The sequence below is a fragment of the Sinocyclocheilus rhinocerous genome, unplaced genomic scaffold (assembly GCF_001515625.1).
Source record: "Sinocyclocheilus rhinocerous isolate Xijiao unplaced genomic scaffold, SAMN03320098_v1.1 scaffold345, whole genome shotgun sequence".
Classification (NCBI taxonomy): domain Eukaryota; kingdom Metazoa; phylum Chordata; class Actinopteri; order Cypriniformes; family Cyprinidae; genus Sinocyclocheilus; species Sinocyclocheilus rhinocerous.
Window position 1 is genome coordinate 279,079 of NW_015630020.1, and position 16,777 is coordinate 295,855.

The 16,777-nt window shown below is 37.2% G+C and overlaps 1 protein-coding gene across 2 annotated transcripts in view; it reads left to right on the forward strand.

The window, feature by feature from the left end:
* LOC107739468 (tight junction associated protein 1 (peripheral)) overlaps positions 1-16,777 on the forward strand; it is a 51,518-nt gene that overhangs the window by 30,974 nt on the left and 3,767 nt on the right. Inside the window, exons 4-7 of one of the 2 annotated variants that reach the window (XM_016551580.1) lie at positions 2,782-2,848; positions 7,654-7,683; positions 10,874-10,981; positions 12,370-12,453. In XM_016551580.1, coding sequence (XP_016407066.1) covers positions 2,782-2,848; positions 7,654-7,683; positions 10,874-10,981; positions 12,370-12,453 — 289 coding nt within the window. The remainder of the gene's footprint in view (positions 1-2,781; positions 2,849-7,653; positions 7,684-10,873; positions 10,982-12,369; positions 12,454-16,777) is intronic. The other variant, XM_016551581.1, reaches the window with a different exon arrangement.

Here is a 16,777-nt window from a genome sequence, read left to right on the forward strand (position 1 = left end):
GTAGATATGTGGGGGCGTGTTCGAACGAGCCGTTTTAAGTAGGTGTGGCTGACTCTTAACTTTTATAAAGAATATCTCTTTGGATTTGAGACTTTAGTCTTTGCAACTTTACAGATCTTCTTTATGCACCAAGAGCTTCTAACACTCCAAAGAGAAAGGAAAAAATGAAATTGCATCATATGACCCCTTTAATATTAAATAAATATTAGACATACTAATTACTGTCTAAATTATTAAAGGAATTGTTCCAATCCCATATGGCTTTCTCTCTTCCTTGAAGCATATCAAGGATATCCTGGCTGCTGTTTTCCATATAATGAGAAACGTTGGATCTATCAAGCTGCAAAATGACAAAAGTAGCAGCATAAAGGTATCATAATGCATATTCACTTCAGTTATATGGAAAAGAGCCAGGATAGTTTTCAGAAACTGGAAGTAAGTCATATGATGAGAGATTTCTCATTTTGTGTGAACTATCCATTTTTGTTTCCTCATAAATGTAGACTTATGTACTATAAAATATCCAAAAAGCACAATGTAAAATGGCAGTAAGTCTTCGTAAACAACGTTCATAAAATAGTAGGCAAAATACTCTGATTAACATATTTTCACACATCTAATGGACACTTTAGGGCAATTTTGGGCATGGTACTGCTTTCTGTTCTCTGCATTAGTATCGTTAAAGTTGCTGAGAAAAGGAAGTAGCAACTAGGACTTTGAGGGCTAAAGATTTTTCTTGTCGACTAATAGTCGTTCATTTCGACTAATCGACTAATCACACGTTTATATTAATAAACTATATAATTCATAATAATGAGCCTTTAATTGCCTAAAGCCTATCAGCGCTCCAGCGCACACATGAAGCTTGCCACAGCACACCGGCAGTAATGATTATGAATGCTTCGGGAAAATAGTAAGAAGACTGCTTTAACATCATTATTCATTGATAATGATAAGTGTTTTCTGTATTTTCGGCTGCAGTGAAGACTCGTCAACTCCACAGTGGACACACACTTTTATGGACAAACATAAACATATGTTTTCCATTTGAATTGGTTCATTTAAAAGTAGACATTTTCTATAGGCTAGATATATTTTTAATGTCTGCGAGGCAAACTGCGAGGTTTTGGTTAATTAATTTATTTATTTTTTGATACGCTCAAGTTCGCAGAGACTTGGACGGCAGAAAGCGCACCCTGTTTGCTTTCATTATTTTACAAAGCACAATGATTTGTTGTTATTGTGAGTGCACACAAATAAAAGTATACCTTTCACAGATTGGAAGGATTTATTACTCTTATCTGTATGAGCAAAAATGACGGAGTATTTTAAGTTTAATGCAAGTGATCGCTCCGGCTCCTCTAAGTTGACTGTCATGCAGTGAGCGCTCTACTGTTCATCTTCCACACGCCGCACTTCAATAGCGCACATTTTTCTAGGTTAACATTAAAGTGTGTATTAAATGTAATGTTACTACTACTTATATGTTTCAGATGATAAACCACATTTGAGGTCGAAACGACCAATGTACTGTAATTACCACATAGACTAGCTGTTAATGATCTGTCCGTCACTTACTAATGGTTAGTCGACTATTAGGGGGCAGCCCTAGTAGCAACAGATCTTTTCTTCCTCATTAAGACGTATAAGTGTTACAGATTATTAAAAAAGAAAAAAAATGTAGTGAGGGGTTCCGTCTATCGGTTGTTGATTGGATTTTGAGATGTGGGTGTTGCATTTTGATCAAATATGTCCAAACAAAATGTAAAAAATGAAACTTACATGGATAAATTATTCGCAATAAGACCTGTCATGCATTTGAAAAAAATGTATCACCATTTCCAGAAAAATTTTAAGCAGCACAACTATTTTCAGCATTGATAATAAGAAATGTTTTTATGAAAGCAGCAAAACAGCATATTAAAATGATCTCATGTGACAGTGAAGACTGGATTAATGATGTTGAAAATTAAGCTTTGCATCAAAAATGACATTTTAAAATATATTAATGTAGAAAACAATTATTTTAGATTGTAGTAGTATTTCACAATATTGCTGTTTGTACTGCTTTTTTGATCAAATTAACGCCGCTTTGGTGAGCATAACTGTGTGTTTGTGTGTGTTATGTTACATTATATTTAGTTATGCTCAATCTTAAATTTGTGATGTAAGACAAACAAGATGCACTTTTTGGTGTTCATTCTATGCCAGATAGGCTACCATTATATTGTATATGGCTTGGAAATACTGAAATTGGGGGGGGGGGGGAATAATGCCTCGTCTTTTTATTTGCAACATTTTTCTTGCAAAACAAAATCTGCCAGTTTTTTTTTGTTCAAAAGACTTGCACTTAGAATAAGCTTAATGGCTTTTTGTGATGAAAATGTCTTTAAGTGCCTCTCTTTTTCCTCTTCTGGCTTATTCTGTAATCTGCGTTGGCGTTGTGACCGCTTGAGGATTTAATGACTTTAATATCAGACACACTCATATTCTTACAACTCTGTGTTTGAAATATAAGGTCTTCTTACTGCAATAACTTGTGAATATTTCTTCAGCTGCCGTCCCTCTGCCTTCAGCTGTGGCGAGCTCTAGTGAGCTTCAGAGAGCTGACAGGATGCAGTAGCATTTCCCAACACAGCAGCGAAATCCTGTTGTTTCCTGCGTTGTTTGATGCCATATTCCCAACTCAATGCCACACCGCACCAGCATATATCATATAACATCTGGATATAGCTTTATACCCTGACAGTGACATACATTTGTTTTGTTTTCCCCCCGCAGACTGCAGAACAGCTACACGGCATCTCAGAGAGCTAATCAAGACCTGGAGGAGAAACTTCACGCCCTGGTAACCTTTACACTCCACTTCACTTTCCCTTTCTAAAGTCCTTTATCTTAAACACTGATGTCTTTAATTGCCGTTTAATTGTTCCGTGTGCCCTAACGACGCCACTCTCAGTCAGTTCGTCACAAGTATTATGAACTGTAATTGAGGAACCTTTTGCTTTGCTTCATTCTCCAGGGACTAACAAACACGTAACAGTATTCCTCATGCCACTCATGCATGCAGGAAATTAATTTTCCACTGGGAAAATTGTTGTTTGAAGACAAGCAACAGTGATTGTGTTGCTCTGATTCGCACTTGAGATAAAAACACCATTATTCTTGCATTGTGTTTTAAATTGTTGCAGTTCTGCTACAAACCAACTGTGAGTTTTGTTTACTCGCCAAGTGTAAAGCCAAATCTGACTCACTTTTAGCTCTTTCTGGATGTTCATTTTGGACCCTGCCTTCATAGATGAGCTGTGATGGGCAAATAATCATGCCATAGACGATCATAGTCACTTCCCACTGCTCTCATCTCACTGCTGTGCATAAAACAGTGTATAAGCACAGTCCTGTTATCATGATTTTTCTAAAAATTTCAGCTGTTGCCAGTTGTTGGCGACACACTACTCTACTGAGAACGTTTACAATAAATGTATGGGCGAGTGGTTTAACAAATAATGCGCTTTACATTCATCAGACAGAATCCAGGATTTGTGCAAGTTCTGCTTTTTTCTCAAAGGATTAGTTCACCCAAAAGTGAATGCGAAAAAATTAGAAATCATTGTTTACTAACTCTCTTGTCGTTCCAAACCTGACTGCTGTGGAAGACAAAGGGAAATTATGAATAGGTCAACTGATATAGATCACATAACACAATTTAAAGGAACAATAAAATCTAAATGGACAGTTCTTATTTTGTGTATAGAATATTGCAGTTATAAATAATTTATACATGCACATCATTATTTATTTATTATTTTTTTAATTCACGTGCCCTTGTAATCTTTAATTGGCGCTGTCAAAATAAACGTCCCAGCTTTTACCAAATATGCCAAATATTTTTACTAAATATTGGCGGATACATCAGCCTTGGTGATATATCTGTCAACCACTAACTTTGAATAATGTATTTATCTTTTCAATGTGTTAGACTTGAGGTATAATTTGAATAAGAGCTGGCAACCTCCGAAAAGGACTCAAAAAGCTATGGAATAGCTTCAAAAGGGTCATTTATACCACATTTTTGGTATTTTGGAGATTGACATCCCTGCATTTAAGTCAAGTCAAGTCAAGTCACCTTTATTTATATAGCGCTTTTAACAATACAGATTGTGTCAAAGCAACTGAACAGCATTAATTAGGAAAATAGTGTGTCAATAATGCAAAATGACAATAGTAAACACTAATTTTTCAGTTAAAGGCAGTTCATCATTGAATTCAGCGATGTCATCATCCAGCTCAGTTCAGTCTAAATAGTATCTTTGCAATCATTAGAAGAGGATCTATGACTTCTGGAAGCACCTCTTTTAGGAGCTTAGATGGAATAGGGTCTAACATTCATGTTGTTGGTTTAGATGATTTAACAAGTTTATACAATTCTTCCTCTCCTATAGTAGAGGATGAATTTACATAAATTTGAAGAGTGACCAGGATTTTCATCAATAATGCACCTTTTATGTTGCACAGAAAAGAAAGTCATGCATGTTTGGAATGACTTGAGATTGAAACAATGATGAGAATGGTCATTTTTGGGTGAACTGTCCCTTTAAGTGCATCAAAGACTTTCAAGCATTAATGTTAAATGTATTCATTTTTAAATTATAAAACATTTCTACAGGAAAAGACCCATGATACTTCAGTGTTGTCGTGCTGTCATTCATTTGCCACTCCAGTACTGTTTGAAATTCAGTCACAAGAAATCAAAGCAGATTCCGCTCCCTTTTAAAATTATTGATTTGCCGTTTATGTTTTTCTTTCAAAAAAAAAAAAAAGAAGAAATGCAGAGGGCCCTGAATGACCACTCTGGTTGTGGTCATAATTGTTACAGTTAAGGCCATGCTGATGGATCAGTTAGGCGATTTGGTAGTAGACAGAACTCAGCATGTTTTTTTCATAAAAGCTTTGTTTGGATGAACATTTTCTGTGCTTTAGCACTCAAACAAAGCCAAAGTAATTGTCTGAGAACAATCGAGAGCGGAAAAAAAAAGAACAACATCGAAAGCTAAAGATTGAATAAATGTACAAATTTGTCCCTAAGCCTCTTTTTCTTCACGGAGTATAAAACAATTCCCACTGGATGTTCTAATACATCATAATAACTGTCATAGACTGCAGTCATCCCCCGACAATGTTAATCAATTAGGATGAATGCGATTTAAAGATTATTTGAATGTGATTGTGCATCACAGAAACCGGGCGTCCTGTGTTCAGTGTGATGCATTCATTAAAATATCTTTGGAAACTGCTGTTGGTTGTTGTAATAAATTGTTAAAGGATTCCATGTTTTATTAAAGCCAATATGAATCTAAATTTTCCCCCGACTGCCTTTTTCCAGTTTCGCTCAAATGAAAATTGAATCAAACATGCATCTATAATAAGTTATTTTAGGAATCTTTTATCATTCTTAGGTGGTCTGCAAAATTATCTCTAGAGTAATTTAGCATGACTGGAAAACTTCAGAACGAGTCGCTCTCTCTTAATCACGTCTGAAGACTCCATGTGTGTATAAGGATAGCATTAGCTCTTGATGATTTTTGTTCATTTTCAATTAAATCCCAGCGGTGTCTTAGTTCTGCATGGTGAGATCTCATATCCATGACCTCTGCATAAAGCTTTGCCAATCACTGGTGAAACAGGTGGCATTCTGCTCAGTAATCTCTCGTCGTGGACACGGGGATTATCCCGGCCGACCTGTTCCACCTCGTGAAGGGCCCATCATGTCTTACCATAGATGCTCTCAGGACATGAGCTCACTCAGAGTACTGGTTTAGCGAAATCATCTCCAAATACAATCAGCAAGCAGCAAGAATGTGGAAATCTGTTTTCAGTTTAGATTTGCAACCGCGTTTCTGGTTGGTTAATACAGCATATTCAACAATGATTGAAAAGCCTAGAGAGAGAATTGAAATTTGTTTGAAATTAAGTGCAGAATTCATCTCTCTCTATCTCTCTTCAAAATCAAAACTATAAAATATATCTACTCTATTCTCAACTACTGGTCAGTCTTTCTCAAGCCAACATCAAAGTTTGTTTTGATAAATGTTTCTGTCTAGTTTTATTTCAGCTCAACTTCACTTACCAAAAACAGTTTTTAATAGGTTTAATTGTAGTTAAGTTTTACAGGATAATCATTTCTAGAGCCCGACTGATATGGGTTTTTTGGGGGCCGATACCGATATTATGGAATAACTTCCCATTCGTGTGTCCAAACTTTTGACTGGTACTGTATATAGAATACAGTATATACATAAACAGAATATATATACATAAACATTTTTTGCAATGATAACTCAAATGTGGTGATCAAACACTTAAAATGATGTGACAAACAGGCCTATGTAATGGAGGCAGGGTATTTAACAATTTAACAATAAACTTTATTATTCAAAATGAGTCTGACATCATTGCACTTAACAGTAAAGTTCACTTATTATAAATAACTTAAACACAAATAGAACAAAATATTTGTCGTGTCGCATCGCGCCGCATCCAGTGTAGACAACATCACTGATTATAATGGGTTCTATTGTATTTTGTCACGCCGCTCGCGTCCAGTTAGGAAATGTGATGTGACCGATGTGATAAGCATGAGTTGTGGGCCGCGGCGCGGCCGGTATAAACACCAGCATTGACAGCAGAGATCAGCTCCGGTGGCCGTGGAGCCGGTTGCGCCGCAGACGTGTGCAGTGATGCGCAGATCAGCTCTAATGCCACTGAATCTGTTGTTAAAAATTAACCATCCATTCATCATATCATCATGCAAAACTAAGAATTAGAATCATTGTAATGTGACGATCAAATATAGGTGCGAGTGGGTGGCGGGCGGATAATTTATTTGAAGCAGCGGACTCGGGTGAAGTTTGAGCTCATCCACGCATCTCTACACTACACTGACCAGTAGCAAGCAATGGAGCGTGCTCTGCTGGACAAACTAAGTAATTACACCATTCAGAAGCATTTAATCTGCTAAGAATTAGAATCTTTGTAATGTGATGATCGGTTGCAGGTGCGGGTCGAGGCGGATATCTAAATCACGATCAAATATAAGTGCGGGTGGGTGGCGGGCGGATAATTTATTTGAAGCAGCGGACTCGGGTGAAGTTTGAGCTCATCCACGCATCTCTACACTACACTGACCAGTAGCAAGCAATGGAGCGTGCTCTGCTGGACAAACTAAGTAATTACACCATTCAGAAGCATTTAATATGCGTTATATGCGCTGTAAAAAAATGTTCATATCGGTGACATATTCGCAGATACCGATATATCTGTGACAGGCTCATATTGGCTGACAATATCGGCATAATGATATATCGGTCAGGCTCTAATCATTTCTAACTAATGATAAAGTGGTGATCCAGAAGTGTGCAAATATATTGTCTTTCTCATGACTAGTTTCTATCTTTCTGTCCTCTTTTCTTTCTTGTCTGTACTTGTCTTTCTCTCATTTAATACTTGCAGACATGCAGGTTCATGGAAATATATGAATAAGCGCAAAATTATCTTTCTCTTCCTTTCTTTCTTCTCCCTTTCCTCTCCCCTCATGCTGCCTTGTGACTTTGGGTATTTCACCATATTCTTCATCATCATCTTCGCCATCATCAGGCTGCCATCAGTCAAACTCGGGTCTACGCAGTTGCGTTCTCATTCTCATTCTCTTTCTATTTATCCATTTCCTTCTGTCTGTCTCTGCTCTCCCAATAAGTATCGCTGTAGATATCATTCCCATGAGTCATTGCATCTCCTTCCTGTCTCCTCTCCTCTCTTCCTGTAGTAGATGGCTGGATATAGCTGTGGCCATGCCCGTGTCTGTGCATGTGGACAGGGGGATTCTGGGATAGATGTCACGCCATAAAGTGCAGTCCAAATGTTTAACACAGTGGTTAAAATGCACAGCAAACACTGTAAGAAAATAAAATATTCATGAGTATGAATGAATTACAAATGATATTTTACAGCATTTAAGGCCACTCCAAGATAGAAACACTATTTGTTGGGCCATTCTGTGTGAAAGTGAGTAATAAAATCCCTTTTCTAAGTCCATTAGTGAAGTGTTCAATAACAGTGGCCACGCACTACACTACCCCTAATCCTGAAGAGAGATCAACCAATCACGGCAAAGCTCAACAGTCAGACCGCTCACTTTCATTTACCAACCCAAACCATATTTCTGTCACAGTTTCTTCAAATTAAAGCTTTTATTTTGACAGGTTGTTGTGAAGACCTTCAGTTTCAGCAGTGATGAATTATAAAACTACTGATTAAGTTTGGAAACAGTTAAAACATTGTTTAAAAACAATATATAAAGACAATGTTTATTACAAAATACTCAAACATAAAAATAGTTTGAGAGTGTAGAGAAGTTTGATTGTCAGATCTTTATGGGAGTGTACAGTGAATGTAATGCTTTGCCATGATTGGTTGATTTCGCTTTAGGATTATGGGTAGTGTAGTACTTCATGGGGAACTGTGTAATTACACATGATTATGAATATTTTTCATGTTAGGACTTTCTTTAAAAGTTTACTGATGATTTTTTTTCTTTATGAAAAAAAAAGAATGGGACTTTTACTTTTGGAGCCCTACTATTTACTTAGCTCTGTTTTGCTCACATAAATGGGCTGTCAGCGGAAACTTTTGTTGTTGTTAATTAACAATATTCACGATATAACGATATTTCAATAGCTACAAATTATAGTTTTGCATCTTTTGCAGGTGGACAGACACATTATATTATACGGGCATATATTTCCTAAATAAATTATGTATTTCTTAGTCAATTATGAAACCTTTTAGAGTAGCACTAAAGCGCAGACACTGTTGGCATTTTGACCACTTGACTACAACTTTGGATGATGTGAATGCAGCTGTTAATGTGATAAAATTCCCTCCTTTCTATCCCTGTTTCCGTCAGATGTGCTGTGCATTATACTGGCTGTTGCATTGCCGTTGTTACATGTGGACTCTGCATTGTGTTGAAAGGCTCCTTAACACTCTTTTATTGGTCCACATTGTCCACTTCAGTCAAACAGTGACTATAAAGATAATTGCTTTGTTATGGACATGCCAAGTTCCAGATTAAGGGTCACAGTTTCTGTCTACTTTTTCTCAGTGTCTCTCTTTGTATCACTCTGTCTCCACTTAAACCAAGAGCCGGCAGGGCTGAAGTGTGTCTTAAGTAGTAAAGCTTCTGTTAAGTATGTCCTCTTTAAAGTTCTTTCAAGAGCTTTTGTTCAGACATTTTAGTACAAAGACATTTCGGACTTTGCCATCACAGCAGGAGTGAAGTGTCTTCAGACAGCACTCTCACTCCTGAATTAGAAAACCACTGAACTCAGACAGAAAGTCAGACAGAAGACATTTTATGCGTATAGACATAGCTGGAGTGGTAATTGTCTGTAGTCTCAACCTCAGTCAGACAGCCCACAATCACTGGCTGTCTGATGCTTTTATTCTTTCCATAAAACACAAAGGACAATTTTTTGAAAAATCTTCAACAACAGCTTATACTGACCATGGCTGAGACAAAAAAAAAAGTAAAAGTAGCATAAAAATATTCTATATGATGTGTGCATTATGTTTCAGGTCCTCTGACGGAATATGATGTTGCTGTATAAGAAAACTAACTGAAGTTCTTCATTATTCATATACACTGTTCCAGTTCAGTGAAGATCATGACTGTGAATAACCATAATTTTAAAATGTTTTCATACAAAGCTATCTTATGACTTACACTACCCTTCAAAAGTTTGGGGGTCAGTAAATTAATACTTCTGTTCAGCAGCGATGCATTAAACTCATCAAAAGTGACATTTATAATGTTACCAAGTAAATTTTATTTCAAATGCTATTCTTAAATTGGTTTTTATCAACTTTTTATCTATTCATCAAAGAGTCTTGAAAAAAATATACCACGGTTTTCAAAATATATTAAGCAGCACAACTGTTTTCAACAACTGATAATAATAAGAAATTATTCTTGAGCAGCAAATCGTCGTATTAGAATGACTTCTGAAGGATCATGTGATACTGAAAGCTTTGCATCAAAGAAAATTCAGCCGTTGCATTACAGGAATTCAAAAAACTCAAACTCTCTGAGGGATTAACATGGTAATGTACATGACAATGTTAATGTATTTGGTCTTGGCGGAATAGATCTGCTACGCTGCTGCTGCTACTGCTGCAGAGCAAGTTTGTAACAATAAACAATGAAAATCTTTACCAGCCTCAAACTTTTGAATGGTAGTGTATATGGACTTCTTGTTTCTTTCTGGAGCTTGACAGATATGATCAGTATGAGCTGTCGTTGTATGAAAAATAAAATAAAATAGATTTTGAGTTTGAAAACACAAGAGGGTAAGTAAAGTTGTTTTATCAAAGACAGAGCTAATTGGACAGAAATGTTTGAGATACAGAGAATGAGACACGCCAAGGGAAAGTGATGCTTATTTTCAATGAGATTCAGTCAATATGTTTCCTTACCTGCTTTATTTGTTTTCCCCATGGACTGTGCCTCAACCACATTTCCAGGCTCTTTGAATTATAATAATAATGAATAATAATTTATGCATTTAGCAGACGCTTTTATCCAAAGCGACTTACAGTGCATTCATGTTATACAATTATTATTAATTACTATTTCTTTGCAGCTGGTGCATTGTCAGCTATGTACTTAGGACTGAAGGAAAACATGTTTTTGTGTGTTTTTTTTCCCCCCTAAACCAAAAATGGCTACTGGTGTTCTTTGTATTAAGAGAGAGAGGTTGAACCTCATCTGAGACCTTTTACGTTAAAGTTTATATGAATGTCCTTTTTCTCCTTACAGCTCCGTAAAGTGGAAAGAGACAAGAAAACCATGGATCAAGAGATAGTGGAGCTCACAAATAAACTTGTGGATGCCAAAAACACTATCGACAAGCTGGAGGAACTGAATGTACGTGCGATAGCAGAGCTTTGTTTGTGTTTGAGGCACGTTTTGGACTCTAGTTGTCAGAGCTGCAGTGTTACTGGGATTGATAACTACTGGAGCTGAAAATTGAAAGTTGCATGAAGAGGATCTTTGCTGAGATTTCACAGAAGTCTACTGTCAGATTCCAGAAATTATGTCTGGCTTTTGGAGCTTTACTGGGAACACGGGAAAGTCTCCTAATTCGTTTCGTTCTGATTTTAAGATTCAAAGTTGAATCAACTGCACATAAACAACACCACTCAACATGCACTTCCCACAAGGCTAGCATTTTTAGATTAAAAAAAAACTATGATCTGGTTGCATGAGGAAGGGCGGATTATCAAATTATATAAACACTATTCTTCTTTTCAAATTCGCTTCGCACACAGGACTGTGAATTAACCGACAGATTGGTATTCTGATAATGTTTTTTAAGATTTTAAGTAACTCCACAAGGAATAACCAGAATAGCACCAGAATGCAGGTCGTTCTGAAATGTGCCTTTATTACACCACATGTATGAAACAGTGCCACAGGGAACTAATTATAGCACTGGAGAAACTGATAGTCGTCTGTTCACAGTGTTTAAACGGAGCGCTTCATCTCCTTAGACAGATAGAGCACACATCAATTTCCTCTGAGGTTGATGTTAGGACAATTTTTTCCCTTTATAGGCTTTTTAGTTATGAATCCTGAAGACTGCTACCCTGGGTGCCATTTTCCTTGTTTTACTTATAAAGTGTCAGTCAAAGGTTTGGACACAGAACTACTCATACTTAAGATTGTTATTACTTTGTATTTTTTTACATATTAGAGCAGTAGTTCTCAACCAGGGGTCCAGAGCCCACTAGGGTTTTTATATATATTTCGCTTGCAATTTCTGTATTGCATTAGTTTTGAATATTTCTCATGGACATTTAATATATATATATTATATATATATTTTTTTTTTTTTTTACTTTTTAGTGAGAGTTAAATCTTCTTTTTGGTGCATTTTACCTGTAAAAGAAAACCTGCTTAAAAATTATGCACACGTCTTTTTTATGCTGACAAAAATTGGACATTAAAATAAGCTACGAGTTCACATTTTTAAAAAAAATAATAATTTGTAAGCACCATTTATATTCATTTACAAAACTGATTTCAAATTTCAAGCCTTTAACTCAACAGACTGTGAAACATGCATAGGTCCAAACTTTTGACTCGTACTGTGTGTATTTGCTTTTCTTCTTTCATAAATGACCATTTCAGTTCAATGTAAGTAAAGTGTCATTCCAAAAAGTTGATGTTGATGACTCTCTTCTTTATTTGATGTGTTCTCATATCTGTTTCCCTGACGCTTGTTCTTATATCCATTTTCTCTCGTCATGCAGGAACGGTATCGGCAAGATTGCAATTTGGCTGTGCAGCTGTTGAAGTGCAATAAATCGCATTTCAGGAATCACAAGTTTGCTGATGTAAGTAGTAGTAACTGTTTCTCAGTTTTAAAGCACACCCCCTCCAACATTTTTAGGAACCGTTCACCAAACAATCTAATTCTGTTATTTACTCACCCTCATGTTTGTTTCGATCCCCTCTGACTTTTGTAAAGCACAAAAGCTTATGTTGTTAAGCACATTGTGTGAGCATCACTTTTCTATACAGCAAAAGCTGATAACTGTTGTAGTTTCCATGCTCCAAAAACAGCTGTCCATCTATCCTGTACCCTATATTCTGAAGCCATTCTACAGTATAGCTAGAACAGACCAAACCCAAAGTCAATGTGTGTATGCAACACAACTGTCAAAAACGATCTCCTGAAGTTTAAATATGTAATATATATTACATATTTAATAAAAGCTTGGCTGTAAAGCTTGCAATCCACTTTCATTGTATGTAAAAGAACAGCTGGCACATTCTGCAGAAAATAAATCCGGTTTGGAATGACATGAGGATGAGTAAATGATATCAGCATTTTCATTTTTGTCTGAACTATCCCTGCAGCACAGGACTTGTTGGAGTCTGAATGTGTTTTGCAATCCGCAGTGACACTCGTGGACGGTGCTGAGAGTGAGAGAGAGAGAGAGAGTGCACGATTGCCTAGTGACTTTATTGTTATGGACATGGACCTCTGATTTTATGGACTGGGATCAGAGAGGAATAGTCAGAGAGAGAGATGAAGAGAAAGAGACCAAGAGAATAGAGAGAGGGTGAGGATTAAAAAAAAAAAAAAGCCATGTCCGCAGGATGTGCTTTATGGCAGTGTTTAGCATGGAGAGTGTCAGTCGTGCTGCGAGACATGGCTGGTCTTTGGATACGGACGGTCTCGCTGGCAGAGAAAAGGCACAGTATTGACAAGGTGCCAAACTCCAGACACATCCGTCTGTTTGGCCTTTGTGTCTGTCCGTGGGGGAAAATAGGACAGATTTCAGGCTGATGGACAGCTCTGTGTGTGCAAGAACAGAGACGTATGATAAGACAGCTTGACCCCATGGGCATATGGGTATTGAACACATCAGGACATTATCACCTGTGGCCTGCGCTCTACATTAAACCCATCTATCACTCTGTCTGCCCTTGTTGTTTTATTCTGCAAACCACATTAAGTCCTGGCCAAATCGAGGGCAACACTTTTTTCATATTTGCTATTTGAACCGCTTGTCTTGTTTTAAATGCATTAATTCTAAGCACCTTTTTTATATTTAGTTATTTTTATGAGTTTTTTTGTGTGTAGAGATTGGTATAAAATTGAAATGATCATTCTCTCAGCCAACTCCAACAATATTGAAGTTGGGACACTTGTTGCCTGCTTTTCCTTTACTGATCCAATTCATGCATTTAAAATTTACATTTATATATAACAATTTTAGTTTTGTAAAGACATTAATTCATAGGCACAATTTGTAGTCGTCTTTTCTAAACTAATTCAAATATTTTAGCAGGACCCCATGTTTTGAAGAGCATGAGAAATTCAGTTACGTTTGTCCAAACTTTTAGGTTATGCAGCGAAAGATGGCATTAAATCTACTTACCATATTGGCTGAGTGAGAGAGTGTGGGCGCAGGATCTTCCTCCTTGGCAGCAATTAATTCACAAAGGATCTTTCTTCATCCTTTTTTAATTTACCGAATTGACAGCAGTGACTAATCTCTAGAATTATGATCTCTCTAGGAGAACTATAGTGATGGAGTGAGTTCACTGGAACCTAGAAGATATTTGATTCACTGTCCAGATTATCCTCTTGCCCTGCTCTCGTGAACTCTGTAATTCATTACTCTGTAAGCAGAGACCACAGACTGTTTCTTGGGTTATTTTAAGGCTCGACTGAGCCAAAGCCATTGCCTGTTTTCATCCTCTTACTGCTAACATAAAGCCACTATTGTAAAGCATCCACTTGTGAAGCATCATTCTCCAAATTCTCCAAATGAATGTCAAACTGATCTGCACTGGAAGTGCATATGCATCAAACAGGCCATTTGTGTATTCTATCACAGCTTTAGAAGTGCTTTGAGAACTTGAGAGCCATTATGTTTCAGTCCAGTGCTGGGAATCTGAGAGTTGTTATAGTGGCTCTCATGTAGAGCCAATTCTCCCTATACTTAGCTAAAGATGGAAATTATGCACAGTAATTGGCATGCAGTCTTTGACGGTTAAGTGTAGGTCACTGCAAAAATGAGTAGAATTGTAACTTGTCTTTGTAAGGGTAGCTTAGAAAGGTGACGACTAGCATGCCACTAACTAAAGAAGATGCTGGTACCACTAAATAGTTACGCAAGTGCTATTGCAATTTTGTATGTGTTTGGTGCCATTTAAGAGGCTGAGCTTGTAGCCAGACTTTTGACTTACAGAATAAGGTCCAGTCCAAGAGCCGTGTATCAGATTGAAACCTAAAGTATACTTCAGTTTTTATGTGTATGCAAGGATATACATGTACAGTGCTTGTGATGTAAATTTCGTCATCAGCATTGTACATGTGCAACCCAATTTTTAACAGCGGTCACACATGCACACTTTGAATTATTTGACCCACTAGGTGGCAACACTAGCCCAGGTCTTTTTCACGATCTAAAAAAGAAATGGAAGTGACAGAAGAACGACCAAACTACCAGAGACCTTGTGCGAGTTGGTTAAGAGATATTCGCAACTCCAGATTTAAGACATTTTTTCAGTCGTATGTATGACCCACTGTACATGTACAGTGCTTGTGATGTAAATTTCGTCATCAGCATTGTACATGTGCAACCCAATTTTTAACAGTGGTCACACATGCACACTTTGAATTATTTGACCCACTAGGTGGCAACACTAGCCCAGGTCTTTTTCACGATCTAAAAAAGAAATGGAAGTGACAGAAGAACGACCAAACTACCAGAGACCTTGTGCGAGTTGGTTAAGAGATATTCGCAACTCCAGATTTAAGACATTTTTTCAGTCGTAACATCCGTAGAGAAATAGCTTAGACACTGGACAAAGATTTAACTTTCTAGTGCGCATTTGTCAGGTGGTTGTGTACACATGGAGTCTACTTTGAATGCTTATGTGTTTGGCTTAAGTGTTCACATCAAAACTTAAGTATACTTTACCAACCACAATTCCATTTATTTTATGTAATGATCAGGGGCAAGTAAGAATGAAATTGGATATAACACTGAAAGCACAAAACAGGTGATCAAGGATGTATAGTATTGTTTACGTGCTAGTGCATTTATGCATCAGATGGTCATTGAATGGTCTGTGAAGATATCGGAGCTGTCCTCATTTTCTGTGGGAGAAAGAAGTCTTGTTTTGCGTACCGTAGTGATTGGAGTATTGTAACACTTTGTGTAACATCTGACTTCCCACACTAGCATGTGATGCTGCAGTGGTCATGGGATACTAATGCCCTCTGGGACAATTAATTTAGGCAGCGTCATGTAGATTTCTGAGCTAGAAGGCCATGAGGGGGTCATGCTTGGAAGTGTGGTCTGGACAGATCAATTCTCCCATGCCCCACACTCAGAGGAAGTAAGGGCTTTGTGAGTAATTGCTGCCCCAAAGGATCGTTACAACATAAAGCTGAGCGGGGCTGTGTGATCACTGAGTTTCCCTGCCTTTTTTCCACAAATCAATGACTTGGCCTGGCTTTGTTAAATCGTGTCACTACAGAATGAAATAAAGGCCTCATCACCTGCCTTTTTTCTTTTAGTCTCTCTCTCTCTCTTTCTGTCTGTCTCACCCCTCTTCAGTAATAATCTAATTTGAGGTGAGCTGCTTACTCTTTATTCTTCTAGGCCGGGCAGATATTGGATGGTGTTAAATGAAAAACCCTATTTTCTGTTTTTCTTGATCATGACTGAGATAACCTTCATTGGGGCAGTATGGTAGATAGGCTTCATCAAACATCCTATTCATATCCCAGTGCATGTTAGTGAAATTGCACCTTTTAAGATTACTTGCAAGAAAGGATTCATCCACAAAATGTGCAAGCTACATAGATATCATGACAACTAATGTGATCCCAAGAAAAAGGAAAGGTAAAAGAAAAAGATTGAGATCATTTATTTACCTTGGAGTTATTCCAAACTTTCTTTCTTGGAACACAGAAGAAAATTGTATGGACTATTTTATAGTACTGTCTTGTTCTTTTTGGAGCTTGATTTCTCCTAATCACAGTTGCGCCTATTGCATGAGAAAGACAGTGTAAACATTAGTGTTTTTCCAGTTTGTGTTCCATGCAAGAATTATGCATTCATATTTTAAGGCTGGTCCTTAAAAAGTCTTATGCCTAGAAACTGAATTAACTCTGATTATCTATTCAAAATA